The sequence below is a fragment of the Diceros bicornis genome, chromosome 27 (genome assembly GCF_020826845.1).
Source record: "Diceros bicornis minor isolate mBicDic1 chromosome 27, mDicBic1.mat.cur, whole genome shotgun sequence".
Classification (NCBI taxonomy): domain Eukaryota; kingdom Metazoa; phylum Chordata; class Mammalia; order Perissodactyla; family Rhinocerotidae; genus Diceros; species Diceros bicornis.
Genome location: NC_080766.1, coordinates 42,105,253 through 42,121,828, shown reverse-complemented (window position 1 = coordinate 42,121,828; position 16,576 = coordinate 42,105,253). Strand labels below are relative to the sequence as shown.

At 47.7% G+C, this 16,576-nt stretch overlaps 1 protein-coding gene across 2 annotated transcripts in view; it reads right to left on the bottom strand.

The window, feature by feature from the left end:
- UBASH3A (ubiquitin associated and SH3 domain containing A) overlaps nucleotides 1-11,214 on the bottom strand; it is a 44,466-nt gene extending 33,252 nt beyond the window's left edge. For both annotated transcript variants that reach the window (XM_058523410.1, XM_058523411.1), the window contains exons 1-4: nucleotides 11,094-11,214; nucleotides 9,028-9,081; nucleotides 6,319-6,505; nucleotides 3,154-3,352 (exon numbers count right to left, since the gene is read on the bottom strand). In XM_058523410.1, the coding sequence (XP_058379393.1) occupies nucleotides 3,154-3,352; nucleotides 6,319-6,505; nucleotides 9,028-9,081; nucleotides 11,094-11,206 (553 nt within the window). In that variant the 5' untranslated portion in view covers nucleotides 11,207-11,214. The remainder of the gene's footprint in view (nucleotides 1-3,153; nucleotides 3,353-6,318; nucleotides 6,506-9,027; nucleotides 9,082-11,093) is intronic.
- Nucleotides 11,215-16,576: the final 5,362 nt, after the last annotated feature.

Sequence of the window (16,576 nt, the reverse complement as noted above, 5' to 3'; positions counted from 1 at the left end):
GGCTTTTATTCAATTGCGGAGTTTTGGGAAGAAAACACCATAAGCAGTGGAACTCTGTCAAACATGACAGCATCTCTCACATCTGGCCCACTTTGACGAAGCAGGAAGCCCAGGGAGCGGCCAGCCCCCGGTCTTTTTGGGTGGCATCTGCCCTCGGGGCCCAGTCCTTCTGGTTCTCAGGCCAGTGCGCTCAGGTCAGCCGGGATCTGCTTTCAGCCGCGCCACAGAGCAGTTTACGTTCCAGGGAGGCGGCGATGGACGAGAGCAGCGCAGACTTTGGTATCAGATAAACCTGGCTTTAGACTCCGTTCTGTCCCTTTTGGCAGGGTGACCTTGAGGAGCATCTGGGCCCAACGCAGCTTCCGTTTCAACAGCAGCAACTTGAGGGTGGTGACGGCTGACTGCTGGGGCTGCTGTGGAATCCAGTCTCTTAACTCACAGTCTCTTTCAGTAAATATTGGTTACCTGCCACCTCTCCCATGGGCAGCACATCCAACAAACAGGATCTGCTCTCCCCCTGAACATTGTCGAGGACGATGCACGTGCTTCCTGGGGCCCAGACTTGGAGGCCCCATCGATGCCTTCCAGCCTCTACCTGAGCCTTTAGTAGCAAAGGAGGAGCCGTCAAGATCATGCCCTGAGCTGCGGGGGTGAGAAGCCTAAAGTGAGAGTGTGTGGGTGGCCGGGAAATTCCTTTTCTTAGGTGTTTCAGCACTGGGGGGAGGACGGCCTTGCCACATGAGTCAGCGAGGCCAGGGAAAGACCCACGGCTGGCTGTCACTGGAGTGATCACTGAGTCACGCCTGACTTCTGAATGGGCCCTTGTCTTTCTTCTCCCCCTGGCCCGATGCCCCTGAGGATATATATATATATTTTTTGTGTGTGTGTGTGTGTGAGGAAGATCAGCCTTGAGCTAACACCCATTGCCAATCCTCCTCTTTTTGCTGAGGAAGAGTGGCCCTGGGCTAACATCTGTGTCCACCTTGCTTTACTTTATATGTGGGACGCCGCCACAGCATGGCTTGATAAGCATGCATATCTGATCTGAACCTGCAAACCCCAGGCTGCCGAAGCTGAGTGCACGACCTTAACCACTATGCCACTGGGAGGGCCCACCCCTGAGGATATTTTACTGCCAGGGACACACTTGCCCTGAGAGGGACCCAGGACATGCCACAGCTGTGACTGGCCTCTCCTAACCCCTCAGGTCGACCCCAGGGCACAGGTGTGGAGGAGCTGGGTGGAGCCTACTCAGGGTTGGGTGATGGACAGTAGGGCAAAGGTGATCTCTCAGGAGGCAGAGCCAGTCAGTATGAAATGCGGGCGGTGTGGAGCAAAACTGGGCTTGACGCAAGTTCCAGTTTCAACCCCAACTGGTTAGGGGACTCTGTTGGTTTCCCGGGGCTGTCGTCACAAATTGCCACAAACTGGGTGAAAACAACAGAAATTTGTTCTCTCACAGTTCTGGAGAATAGAAGTCTAAAACCAAGGTGTCAGCAGGGCCGTGCTCTCTCTGAAGCTCTGGGGGAGGATCCTTCTCTGCTTCTTCCAGCGTCTGGTGGCTCCTAACGTTCCTTGGCTTGTGGCTGCATGGGTTCAGTCTCCGCCTCGATCTTCACGTGGCTTCTCTCTGAGTCTCTGTGTGTCCTCTCCTCTTCTTATAAGGACACCAGTCCTTGGATTTAGAGCCCGATCTACTCCAATATGACCTCATTTTAACTACTTACATCTGCAAAGACCCTATTTCCGAATAGGGTCCTTTTCCGAGGTCCTGGGTGGAATTGAATTTTAGGGGACAGCATTCAACCCACGACAGTGAACTCGGGCAAGCACTTTACACTTCACAGCCCTCAGTTGCTCCATTTTTGAGATGAGGCAATTAGATCCACTTTTTTCAGAGACGTGAAGAGTAAGTGAGGTGCCGTGCCTGCTCTGAGGCAAGAGGCTGACGCATCAATACAACAAGAACCTCATTGTCCTTTTAGAGGCAAGGAGATTGAAGAGCCGTCCTCTGAGCTCACGTTTACAGCAAGGAGACTAATCCACAAAGACACGGGGGAGGTTTATAATTATTCGGCAAATACGGTCCCCAGACAAGCCAGGCTCCACATGGAAATCCGGGATTCATGGACTTCCTTATGTGGCCGGGATCTGCGTTCACACACGTCTGAGGACAGATGCCTGTGCAGGGGCAGGGAGGGTCTTCCCGCCAGGGCACTGCCACCTCTTTGAGTTTCAGACTCAGCAAATCACAACAATATTGAGCAGCTCCTGTGTGCCAGGAACTATGGTAGAATTTCCGCGAAAACAGGCTGAATTGTTTGAAGAGCGAGAGCCCTCGTCATTTGGCAGAGAAAGAATGACTCAGGGAGTTGAGATGACTTGATTAAGGTCACCCCACTAACCAGAGACTTGGGAGAAATTCATATCTTCTGAGGTCAAGTCCAGAATTCCTCCCACTAACCCTAGCTGGAGCCCCAGTCTCCAGACCAGAGCTGGCATTTGGAGCAAAGGGAATTTTGCTGATTCTCACAGTTAGTCTAGATAATCTTTCCCCCAAGAGGCCACGGAGAGAAGACTAGGCTCACACCTAAAAAATTAAAATAAATCAACTAGGACTTGTGTTTTATATACAGCACTGACTGGGGAGGCCCCAATCCCCGTGCATGCGCACCAGCCTACAATTCCCTGTCAACACGGAGCCACATAACGTCCCCTCCTGGGGCAATCTCCTAGGCAGCTGGAATACGGCAAGCATTTTGAAAAACCACATCAATGCAAACAATGCTATTCCCACTTAGAGAAAAAACTAGTGCTGTTTCTCGGAATCTTTTTGCTTACCTTTTAAGAGCATCCTGGCTCATTAGGGAGGCTCTAGTTAAATCATCCAGCCTCAGGTTAAGGCCATGTCAGAGTAGCTGACTGAAGAGGGGGAAATGGGAATGGACATGGCCTGGGTAGGGGTGCCTGCACCCTTGAGCCCAGACCAGCCTGACCAGCCAGCGTCTGATCACTGCTGCATCAGGGAACAGTCTACATTGTGCTCCCCTGGGACCCACCCATCGCATCCAAGTGTGGCAACCACAGCCCCAGACACAAAGCGGTCCCTTTCCATTAAGCGGGCCCTGCGTGTGCATCCGGCGGGCTGCCTACCTGCTAAGACAGACGCTTCCGTGGCGAAGGTCGCGGCGAATTCCCGGATGACGTCTGCAGGGCCGTTGTCCAGGAAGAAGCCCAGGTAGCTGACGGAAGAATGGAGAACCAGAGGGACAACCGAGGGGAAGGAACCCAGCATCCTGTCCCCGGCTCTCTTTAGAGCCTCGTACAGACATTCCACCTTCTGGTCTTCACACTACAGGAAAAGAGACAGAGGTCATCTGTTAATTTAATTAATAAAGATTACGCAGCCAAATGAACCTCTTTCCTGTTTACATTGCTGTAACATAATTTATCTAGTCCACGTGCTTGGGGCTATTGGTTTGTTCTTTTCCTGGTCCTCAGTTTCTTAGAGATTTCAGGTAAAATTCTTTTTGGAATGGAATGTCCTTTAAATGCCAGGTTGGAAATCCCTTGTCACTTAAACTACAACCTGTCCCCCCGGCTCACGTTGGCTTGACACCTGCCTTTCGTCCTGAGCCAGTCTCCCCTCCGTAGCTGTGCTCACAGTGCCTTAGTCAGCCATTAGATGTTACCCGTAGACTCTGAGGCAGCCACGCGGTCGGGGGGCACTGCTCAGAACCTACAGCGAGGAGGGTAGTGGCCTACGCGTGGGTCTGCTGACCTTCAGAGACGCCCCGCTCTTGCGATGACGGAGCCAGTCATTGCCCCCACGGGGTCTCCTCTGGGGCAGTCTTGGCTCTCAGGCTCCCTGGCCGCCCCGCCGTCTTTCTTGGGCTGCGCTGGGCGGGAGCTCTGCCGTCCGGTCCTCCTCCCCTCTCCCTCACAGCCGTCAGACGTACACGCCGTCTGAAGGCTCGCGCTGCCCACTGCTTTTTTCTCCTCTACCTTTCACAGGTGTTTCTCCCAAATAAATCTCTTGCATATCTAACTCTGCCTCGGGGTCTGCTTCTTGGAGGACCCTGAACCAACACAGACTCTGACCTGGTCCCTCTCTGCCCCCCAGTTTGCTGCACACAGTCTGACCATCTTCCTAATGCCACACCTCTGCCATGCCACTGTCCACCCCGAAGCGGCAGGTGCTCCCCCGTCACCTGGAGAGTTCCATCTAAACTGCTCAGCCAGACCGCCAAGGCTCGTGGGGCTGGCTAGCACCCTTGCTCCACTTTGACACTCACACACCGCCCTCTGGCCGGCCGAGCACCTCCTGGCTCCCGGGCTTAGCACTGCCCAAGCCACGTCTGGGCTTGAAGATGTTTCTCCATGTGGAAGACTCCACGTGGCCATGTGGGACCACAGTGAAACCCAGACACACGTCCGCCGGCAGGAAATAAACCCACTCCCTTTTCTTCCTGGCAGTTGGCTCCCTCTGAATTTCCCACAGTATTTGTTATTCTCTGAAGTATGAACCACATTATCATCTTAAATGTGCATTTCAGCTCCCCTTCTAGTCCAGGTGCCCCGAAATTCATCCCTGTCTGTTTTATCTTTGAAGTCTTTGCAGGGCCTAGGAAAGGGCACTATGCGTGGAGGTCACTCAACACATAACGCTGAATGAATATCTGTCCACAGATGTGTGGACAGATGTGTGATCTCAGATGTGTGGTCTCAGATGAGTGATCTGGAAGCAGAGTCATTATAAACAGCTGGAATCAACATCACATTTAGTGGCTGAATGTTTTCATTTGACAGTATCAAAGGGGAAGTGTGAATCTCTATTACACTCTTCTGCCTGAAAGGGGCGCTCAGCCAACTAAGGCAGGGTCAGATGTGGGGTGCGGGAGAGAGGGAGGCTAATGAAAGAGAAGGGAGCTGTGTGTGTCTGGTGCGTTCGTACCTATGTGTGTCTGTGTGTGTCCATATGTTTGTTTATCTCTGTTTATCTCTGTGGTGTGTGTCTGTGTGGTGTGTGTGTGATGTGGTGTGTGTGTGATGTGTGTCTCTGTGTATAGTGTGTGTGTACATATCCGTGTGCATATAGCTGTGTGTAGTGTGTGTGTACGTACCTGTGTGTGGTGTGTGTGCCGGGTTGGGGGTAGGACCTGAGGCCCGGGTCTGCTCTCTCTGCCATCACCCAGGGTGTCATTTCTAAGGTCACTGCTGGCTTTGGCTCCTTTCCTTTCCCTGATGAGCCCCAAGGACAAGCCGGACAGGAGCCTGACTGTGACAAACGCCATTGCTGGCAAAGTGGGGTGACCAATCAGCTTTCCCTGGTTTGCCTGGGACTTTCCTGGTTTTAGCCCAAGTCCTGTGTCCCAGGAAACCCCCCGATGCCCTGGCACATTGGGATGACTGTCAAAGGCTCTGGAAGGCGCTGCTTCCCCTGGGGTATCTTCTGGAAACCTTCCCCATGGAAGTTTGCTTCTCCTCCCCACACCGTGCCGTGGAGCCTGGAATGGAGAGTTCCTTGGGCCCTAGTGGGACCCGAGAAATGGGTGGAACCCTTTGAGTTTGCTGACAGCAGAGGCGGGCCGGGCCTGGGTCCCTTTTCCAGATTCCTCTGGTGGGGAGCTCGGAGGAAGCCACATCTGCCCCTCCCTCCCCCATTCCCATGCCTCCTTGTCTTTTGCGCAGCCTCCGTCCCTCTCACCTTCCCAGGGCCCCAGGGAGCTGCCCATCTGACCAGTTTCTAAGTCAGAGGGCTGGTACCCGAGGCAGGGAAAAGTCTTGCATTTGTGACTGGCCCACAATCCCCCATTCTCCAGTTGATCCATCACATGTTTCTAAAGCACCTTCTCTGTTTTAGGCACTGTGCTGGCCTCTGGGGTTACAAAGATGAGGGAGGCATCCACCCTCCCTTGAGGGATTCAGTCCAGTGAGGGATACAAAGCTATACTAGACACATTGTCGCTGTCATCCAACACGGAAAGTGACACTAAAGATACAAATGAAAAGCTGACGGGAGCACAAAGGGCAGCAACCCCTTCTCCTTGGGGAGCTGAGGAAGACTTAAAAAAGGGAGTGGACAAATGAGTTGGGTTCTGAAGAATGAATAGGAGTTGACCAGATGAAGGTGAGGATGAAAGTAAAGGATATCTTACAAAGAGAGGCCAGGTAACAATACAGTTGTGGACCACCCCATGAAAACAAATCATGTGGCTTGGCTGCCCTCAATTGTGTCCCATCACTGCCTAGTTCTCACAGAAAATGACCTCAGCTTCCATGTTAATGAGCATTAAAGGTACCTTGGGGCCAACTCACCGTGAAGAAGTCACAGAGCGTTATGTGAGGGAAGACCTCGTGGGCTCTGTTCTTTGCGCACTGACGCTTGCTCTCTCTCCAGAACTCTTGAAGCTTTTCCAGCAGGGACCCCATGGGACAGAGGAAAAGGGCATACTCCTGGGGGATGGGGTCATCCAGAGAAGGGTCATTGCAATGACAGTGTAGCCTGCAATGGAGAACAGGCCACATTCACCTGGCGTCATGACAAAGATTCTTTCCCCGTGGAGGACATACAATAACAACAACAGAATAACTGGCCAAAATCACTGGGAGAGACACACCCAGAAAGGGGCTTTGTGTGGCCACAGAGAAGGCTGGTGTCTACCCAGCTCTCAGACTCAGGTCAGTGTGATCCCCAAGCCAAAGACCAAGAAAATGAGAGACAGGCGACAGTAAAACTCAAGACTGGTCTTCACGTAATCTTTGTGGTCCAGCCATCTGCTTAGCGTTGAAAAGTTTGTCGAAAAAATTAACATTTTTATTTTATCTCAAACTTCAAATTAAACGTTAAAATCAAAACCACAAAAAACTAGACAAAATTTAGGTAGCTATTATATTTTCTTTTGATTCAGAATGTTATTTTAGAACACAAGGAAAAATGATATACAACCCAAAATACAAGTTCATTTCTCTAATAATAAAAATGAAAATTGAGACAACTGTGAGACACCGTTTTTCTCATCTGTCAGATTAACAAAATGTCTTTCAAAGGATAACTGTTATCTCAATTGTGTCAAAGGTGCAGCGAGACTTAAGGATGAATTTGTGCAAACTTTATATAAAGCAATTTGCCAAAATGTATCAAGAGCCTTAAAACACCCATTCCATCTGAACTAATAATTCTACTTCCAGAAATTTATCCAAAGGAAAAAGTAAAAAGTATAGGTAAAACTGCATATACAGAGTATTTATTGTAGTGTTATTTATAACCGGAAAGAAGGAAAAACTAGATAAATGATAGTAAATTTATTTATCATCTGTTCATTGGAAGTTATGAGTTTAAATAATTGCTGGTGACTCAGGAACGTGCTCGTGGTGTAATTTTAGGAGCATACAACCACTTGGGAAAACATCAGGTTTATGCAAATACATTCTCCTTAATAATGAAAAAATACCAGTGGAGGAAGCTATCCCCTGTTCATCCTGGCTCTCTTCCCCTTTTCTAGAAGCAACTCCAGTTGTTACTCTGCTTTGTTTTCTTCTAGACATTTAAGTAACAAATCTGTAGATAGCACTTGTGTGTGTTTTATACACATCATAAACTACTATTCAAATTATTCTGCAAGTCACATTTTTTTACTCAGCAATATGTTTCGCAATTTCTCCATGTTGATACATATACATCTAGTTAAGTTTGTCACAGTGAACTTTCCACCATCTGCATATGTAATATTTCATTCATCCATTCAATTCATGCACATTTAAATTGTTTCCTTTTTAAAAATTTCGTAACACTGTAATCAAGATCTTTGTACATTTTTTTAGACCCTCTGTATTTCTCCAGGAAATGTGCTTAGACGTGGAACTGCTGGGCAGGTGGCTACGCACATTTTCAATGTTGACAGTCATCCCAGATTGTAGCCAGAAAAGTAAGAGAGCACACCTCCCCTCCCCCCACCAGCATTTGAAGCTGCCCTTTGTTTTCAGTGGCATCTTAATTTGCACCTTCCTGGTTGGTAGAGAGGTTGGGCTCCTTCTTGGCTGAGCCTGAGGTCTCACTGTTCCTTGGTGGGTCTGCTAGTCTTACTGGCTGAGTGGTAACTAGCAAGGACCAACCCTGCCCACACAGCAGTGCGGTTTTGGTTTTCAATTCAAATTTGGCAACTGGCTTTAGAGTTTGCTTAGCCCAGAGGGTCCCAGGTGTCTCCTTCGTCCTGTAGACAGGTTACTTATTTTACCCTCAGCCTAGGGTTTCTGGAGGAGGAAGGGGGTTCCCACTGAGGACGTGCTGGACACCCGGAGACCCACGGGCAGCATTTCCACCCGCTCTGGGGAGGGCACCCCAGCCTGGCGGGACCCGGTTTTTTTGTTTGATTTTCACTGCGGCTTTTCAGGGGCAGAGTGTTAGGGGACTTCCCACCTGAGGACAGAACGATGGCATCATGGCACATTCAGGCGGGACTGGGTTTTAGAAAAGGGGGTGCCCTCTCTTTGATTTCCAGAGCAGAAAGCCGCAGTCCATAGCAGTGGGCGGCTTGTAGAGTCGAGTAGCTGGTGGATGGAGGGGCCACCCTGAGCTCAGAGCCCCTTACCCCGTCCCCCCAACCACCCGGCACCCGCTCCGGTGCACCATGCCGATGCCTTTGGGGGCATTCACAACCACCGGTAAATTCTCTTCCTGTCAGACATAACCTGAGAGTGGTGACCTCTCTTTCACATCAGCAAAAAATGGCTCTGCCCTCTGTACTCAACAAATCACATGCATTTTTTTCTTCTTTGACAGTCACATTTGAATTAAATCAGATTTTTAAGTGAAGAAAGCCTTGTGCACGGTTGTCTCTTTTTCATTTTACATTTTAAATGTGAGCTCTTTATTCCCTTCCCTTGGTGCTGGGTGGGTAGGCGTGGAGGTGGCCCCTGCCCCGCCCAGAGCGCACTGGGCACTTCCCAGTGTCCATCCCGCAGAGTCCTCAAAGCACGGGCACCTCAATCCAAACGCTCCACGTCTGCAAAGCCAGCCCCACTCACCAGTCCGATGCCTCTTCCACTGTCTTTCTTCCGGTCGCTGCCAATGCCTTTAGCCTGTAGGGAAGCAGAAGGCAAGGAGCATTCAGAAGCCTGCCTTGCATTCTCAGGGAAGGGATGAGAGAAGCAGGGGCAGCCCTACAACTTGTCGGACCTTCGTATCGGACATATCAGGACCTGGAGGGGCTGGACTGCTAGACTCTGCAGCTGGCAGCTTGAGTGTCCAGGCCTCTGTCCTCCGAGAGGCATCACTGTGGTTTTTGAAAATGCAGACCTGCTCACACCACCCCTGCTCATTTTCCTTCTGGGGATCCCTCCCTGCAGTCCTTGGCACCGAGACCAAGGGCTCATGCCCTGAGGTCCACCCATGCCTGCAACCCCATCTGCTCCACCCTCCCCCATGCACCCTGCACCCAAGCCAGGTGGACCCACTGGCTATGATGGGTCATATCCTCGGCTTGCACACGTGCCTCCCTGCCAAAATGCGGCCCTGTGCTGACATGCCCTCAAAGACATGGCCCTGGGTCTTCTATGATTGTTTACACGTCCCTCCACCAGGAAGTCCTCCCCGAACCGCCCAAGCAGGGTGGACGTGCAGCCCCTCCTGTGTTTCCCCACCACACGTGTGGTCACCTTGCTTCTCATCTCATTGAACTCGTGTCCGTTTGCCTCCCCTACCAGACCATGATGTCCCTAGGCCTAACGATGTCTTACTTATCATTGTAACTGGATGTAAATATATTGAATTGAATTGAACTGAACCTCCAAATTGTACAGAGTGAAACCCGGCTAAGGTAATGCATTCAGGGAGTCGGCCCGGAAGTGGCTGGAATTGTTGAGGAACCCAGTACGGTGCCGCCCAATACCGACGGGATGTGGCCACCTGGATGGGTTTTAACAGGGAGGCCTTGGCTCCAGGCTTCCCTGGGGTGCTCCAGCCTAAGGGAGAAGTTTAAACATGTTTCTCTACCCCCAGCATACGGCTAAGGTTTAAACTAGAAGGAATTTTGGGTATGCGTCCACACTACAGCTTCATTGATGTAATAAAGCCTGGGCTCTAGAGGCACCGAGAATAGGGTTCCTGTCCTGCTCTCTCTGGCCTCAGTGTCCCCATCTGCACCTGTTGGACGATGCCCAGGACGGTGCCCAGCACACGGCAGGCACTCTGCTCGTGCTTGCTTCCATTCCCACTGCACAGACCCCCGGATTATTATGAACATAGTGGTGACGACCGAGTCCTGAATTGGATTGGAGGTGCAAGGGGTCTAGCTTCAAAGTTATTTCATCCACTTGGGTCAGGATTTTTGTTACAATGTTTAAGGAAGGTTTGCCCCGCTCTCAAATCCAAGGTTACCTAAGGGGACTTCTGATGTATTTTCCCATATGAATAAGCATGTGAAAAGGACCAGAACTAAGCAATCAATTTCCCGTGGAAGCTGTAACCCAGGGTCAGGATCATAGTCATTGATTTTGGGGATTTCTCCACTCTCTGAGAGGGGTAACTCCTAAGGTTAAAATCTTCCGTGTGGACGTTTTTCCTGGGTGAGTAGGATTGTGCTGACACTCTTCCGGTAGTTTCTTCATCATTTTGTTTCGTTTTCAGACATTCAAGAGATTTTCCCTAAGCACTAATGGTTTTCCTGCACTGTTTAGAAACACAGTCCCATCTCAACAGGTCCCAGCAATAGAGACTCACTGGGCTCTGGGATCTTTCAAATTAGAGTTTGAAATGTCGTCTCAGAGTCGCCGAGCTGCTCACAGAGACGGTACAACCAGGCCCCAAGCTCCTCCAAACTCTGAAAAATGGGGCTGCCATGGTAATACTTGGTTTCTAATTTTCACAAATTTCAGTGTCCCCCCCATCAACCAGCTGAGTTTGTCTTTAAAAAGAAAGATCAAGTTATTTATAAAAAGCAGAAAAGGGTCTTATTTTGAGACAGTGTCTCATCCTGCGTGGTGTACCCCTTCGACAGGAAGCTGGTGCTCGGAGCTGCCTGCAGTTTCACAGAGGAGCCACGGAAGGGTCAGGCTCGGGGGTCGCAGGCTCCCCTAGCCAGGGCAGTACTCACGCGGTGTGTGCCGGGAAGCCCATCCCCAGGAGGGAGTCCAGGAGGGCGGGGGTGCTGCGGCCCTTGAGCTTGTTGGAGATCTTGGCGTAGAGCTGAGTCTCCCCGGCTGCCATGTCTTCCTGCCTGCAGGCTGAAATGAGTAGATAAAGCCAGAGAGGGAGAGGCAAGAGAGTCTGAAGCTGTGAAGAAAAACCTCAAGCCTTTTTTGATCTTTCTAACAAAAGCTAATATCCTGTTTGCATGAGATACTGGTTTTCAAAAATCTCTTTGTGGGGTGCTGGGGTGCAATATCCACCAAGCCTCTTTCCACAGCGCGGTTTGGGATCCGGAGGTCCAACCAAGCCTTTGCACTGACGTGGGCTGCATTGGGGAGCAAGTCTGCAAGAGAGGGAGAGCGAGGGGGCAGGACGAGGGAGTGGAACCAGGGGCAAGTGTTCTCTACCAGGTCCCACTGACTGTAGAACCCCAAGCGACCCTGGATCTAGTCTCCTTATCTGCAAGCAAGACATTAAACTACGCTGTATCTATTTTCCCTGCTAGCTCTGAAATTTTGGGTTTCTTTAGTTATTCATTGACGTTTTTTTTGATTTTAAAAACTTTTAAAGTTTAATATGCGTGCAGAAAAGTTGACAAATCATATGTGTACAGCTCAATGAATCTTCATAAAGTGAGCACACACACCTAACCTTCCCAGGACCAGCAATTAAACAGTGGTCCTCAACCAGAGGATATTGGCCTCCATCCCCGGGGACCGCTGGCAGTGTCTGGAGACATTTTTGGTTGTCACAACTGGAGGGGATGCTTGCTACTGGCATCTAGCAGATTGAACCCAGGAATGTTGCAGTGCACACGAGAGCAAAGAAGGATCCAGCCCAAAATGTCAATAGCATCAGGGTTGAGAAACTCTGCTTGAGAACATTACCAGAACCTCAGAAGCACCCCTGCTCTCAGCCCCCACCCAGCTTCCTAGTTGTCTCCTCTCTCACCCCAAAAGGTAACCGCTGTACACACTTGCACATTAATTTTGCGTATTTTTGAAACTTATATAAATAGAACCGTACAGCATGTACTCTTTCGTGTCTGGTTTCTTTTGCCTAAAATCACGTGTGTGAAATTTATCCACATTGTTGCTTGTAGCTGTAGTTAGTTCCCTGTATTGCTGTGTAACATTCTATCAGATAAATGCACCATACTTTATTTCTCCATTTCTCTGTTGATGTACATTTGGGTGTGTTTCAGTTATTTTGCTGCTGTGGATGTTCTTGTATACATCTTTTAATGCCCAATGTATGCATTTCTGCTGGGTACACACCTCGGAGTGGGATTTGGGGGTCATAGGATATGTGCAGACTTCATTAAAAACTGCCAAGCAGTTTTACAAAGCAGTCGTTCCAATTTGCCCTCTCGCCAGCAGTGGATGCGAGTTTCACCTGCTCTGCATCCTTATCCATACTTGATACTGTCAGTCTTTTTAGTTTTAGCCAATCTAGGTGTGTGTAGTGGTATCTCACTGTGGTTCTAATTTGCGTTTCCCTGAATGGCAATGACATTGAGCACCACGAGACAGCCTATTGGCCATTTGAAGAACCTCTTTGGGGAAGGGCCTGTTCAAAGCATCTGCCTTTTAAAAAATTGGGTTGTTTGCTTTTTCTTATCAATTTGTGGGAACTCTGGAGATAAGTCTTTTGTTGGATGCATTTAATGGTAATAACTTCTTCCAGGCTGTGGTTTGCTTTTTTAATCTCTTAATAATGTCTTTGAGTGAAACGAAATTTCTTAATTTGAATGAAAACTAATTTATCAATCTTTTCTTTTATGGTTTGAACTTTCTGCATCTTGTTCAAGAAATCATTGTTAACCCAACATTGATGAAGATTGTCTCCTACATTTTCTTTTTGAGGCTTTACTACTTTTACTGTTCATATTTAGCTCTATGGTCCATTTGAATTAATTCTTTGTATGGGGTGAGGTAGGGGTTTATGTTCATTTCTTTCCCCATACCTGTGTTCAATGAAAAGACCATTCTTTGCCCAGTGAATACAGTAGAATGTTCATTATAAATCAGGTGACTGTATATGTATTAGTCTGTTTCTGACTCCATTATGTTCTCTTATTGGATTTGTCCATTTTTGTGCCCATACTACACTGTTTTAATTACTATAGCGTTAAGTCCTCTGATTTTGTCTTCTTCTTCAAGATTGTCTTGGCTCCTCTATGCTCTTTGCTTTTTCATATAAATTTAAAAATCAGGTTGCCATAGTGTGCCATTGGAGAGCACAGAAAGACCCCCATATGTGGTCATTTGATTCCCAACAAAGGGACCAATGTAACTTAATAGAGGAAAGGATAATATTTTCAACAAACGGTGCTGGAAAACTGCATATCGTTATGGGAAAAATATAAATTTCAACCCTTACTTCACATCATGCACAAAAACTAACTCAAATTTATGATGGACCTAAATGTAAAAGCTAAAACTATAAAACTTCCAACAAAAATGTAGGAGAAAATTTTTTGCTACGCTGGAGTTTGAAAGCTTTGTTATGACACAAAAAAATATGAATCATAAAAGAAGAAAATTAAGATGGACTTCATCAAAATTGAAAACTTCTGCTCTTTGACAGACACCATAAAGAAAATAAAAATGTAAGCCACAGACTGGGAGAAAATATCACCGTAGATACCTGACAAAGGACTTGTATCCAGAATATACAGAATATAACATAATGTATTTCTGCATCTATTATATATGTATATTCTCATAATCAATAATAAGAAAAGGAGCAATCTGGTTAAAAAATGGGTTAAGTGGTTAAAGATATGCAAATGGCTAATGAAGACGTGAAAAGATATTCAACATCATTAGTCATCAGGGAAATGTAAATTAAAACCACAATGTGATACCACAACACAGTTAGTAGAAGAGCTAAAATTGAAAAGACTGACAATATCAAGTTTTGACCAACCGTGGAATAATTGGAACTTTCACACATTGTCCAACCACTTCCAGAAAACATAGTCTTATAAAGTTAAACATATTCTTACTATACGACCAATCCACTCTTAGCTATCTCCCTAGGAGAAATGAAAATGCATGACCACACAAAGACTTGTATGTGAAATGTCTGTAGTGGGTTCATTCACAGTAGACCCAAATTGAAAAGAATCCAAAAACATACAACTGTTATAGACTGGTGAATGGATACAAAAATTATGGTACAGTCATGTGTTGCTCAGTGTTGGGTATACGTTCTGAGAAATGCATCGTTAGGCAATTTCAGCATTGTGCAAACATCATAAATCGTACTTACACAAACCTAGATGGTATAGCTTACTACACACTTAGGCTATATGGTGCTAATCTTATGGGACCACCATCGTAAACGTGGTCTGTCATTGACTGAAATGTCGTTATGCAGTGCATGACTGTGTATTCAATCAGTGGGATAACATATATCAATAAAAAGGAAGACATCACTGATTCATAGAAGAACATGGATGAATTTAAAAGAACATTGTTGACTGAAGGAAGCCAAACACAAGATATAGATACTGTACGATTTTATTTAAATGAAATTCTAAAAAAGGTAAAACTGACCTATGAAGACAGAAAGCAGATGAGTGGTTGTCAGGCCAGGGTCAGAGGGAGTTTTTGGGGGTGATGGAAACGTTCCACATCCTGATTTGGTGGTGACCAAATGGATGCATAGATCTTCAAGACTGACTGAATTGAGCACTTAGAATGGGTACAGTTGATAGTGTGTAAATTAAACCTCAATAAAATTGATTTTAAAAAAGGAAAGGGAAGGGGCCAGCCCTGGTGGCCTAGTGGTTAAGTTCCATGCGCTCTGCTTTGGCGGCCGGGGTTTGGTTCCCAGGTGTGAACCTACACCACTCGCCTGTCAGTGGCCATGCTATGGGGGTGGCTGACATACAAAAAAGGGCAAAAAGAGAAGGGTTGGAAGCAGATGTTAGCTCAGGGCTAATCTTCCACAGCAACAACAACAACAAAAAAGTAGATTTTGGGTCTGAAGTGACGGCCTCTACTCAAATATATTTATCTCTTCTAAATAGTAAACTACCTTTTCAGCAATTGTGCTTATAACATATTAAAATGTAAATTTCTCTTTAAAAAAAATCTTACTTGTGTAAGCCAGGAAACGCCCTATCTAGCTTAATCCCTTTTTCTTAGCTTGAAAAGTTATCTTCCAAGGCCAACAGCAAAAAGACTAAAGCTTCCTGACGCAGAATTTCCCCTGTGGCTGACCCCCAAGCCTCCCATCACTCGCTAAAGAGATCAAGGTGGAGACTGAGACTGTGCCTAGAACGAAGCTGTGTGCAAGTGCTTATGAAAGCTTCACAGGTCCTAGGGGAGCCCTCAGGGTAGGATGCCCCTTCTCATACCTCCAAACCAAGACTACTTAAGACTCCGGCTTGGTGAACATCAGATGCCAGCCCTAGGTGTGCTGATTTCTTTTTCCTTAAAATTGTATACTGAGCTTGATGGAACTGATCTGTAGGTTTTTCTGAGAAGCTACTTTATAGTGGTGGAAGTTCAGCCACCCTCATGGGTCTTTTCCCTACTATCCCTTGGTAAACTGGCTCGACTTATGACCTCATCTGACTCACATGCCAGCATGTTAACACATGTTAATATGACCTCGTGTTGCTTTCAGTTTTCTGCATGTCTACTCAGTATTGTTTGTCCACCTTGGTTTACAGTCAGCTCATCGATGTACAAGGATCCCCATCACACACTCATCACTGTGCTGGGCACCATGAGAGTACATTCTAGACTCTGTCCTCCAAGAGTTGTACTCCAGTTGAGAGCACCACCTACCACTCAGGTAGAAGCAAAGGAATAATCAAATTCTAAGTTTCCTATCACTATCTTTAAGGGCAAATGTTGGTTCAGGGACTGGTGAGAGTAGTTAGGAAGATGGAAAGGAGGGATGTACGAGCTCGACGAATACCTGGTGTTATATCCAAAAGACATTGGTAGGTGCGTGGGCAGGTGCTGGGAGGCAGGGAGACAAGACTGAATTAAACACGATTGGCCAAATATCTCTCTTTGGCTACTGTTGCCATCGGCAAATCTTGCCAACTCCACCTTCAAAATAAATCCCTAATCTAGCCTTGATCTGCATCTGCACCACCAGCGCCCTGGTCCAAGCCGCGGCCATGGTGGCCTGGGTTTTCAGCAGCCTCCTCTCAGCTCTCTGTGCCTCCACCCTGCCCCTACACTCTGTGCACACGTGTAGATCCCGACTTTGCTCAGCTCAGCTCCTCGGTGGTTTTCCCTCACGTGGAAACCAAACCAGAGTCCTCCCAATGGCCCGGGCCCTCCATGATCTGCCCATTGGCCTCTCCAGGTGCACAGGCTTTCTTGGAGTCCTCAAACACCCCCAGCTCATCTCCTCCTCCGGGCTTTTGGTGCTGATGGTACCATGCTTGGAACAACCTCTCCTCTTAGCTCATGAGAC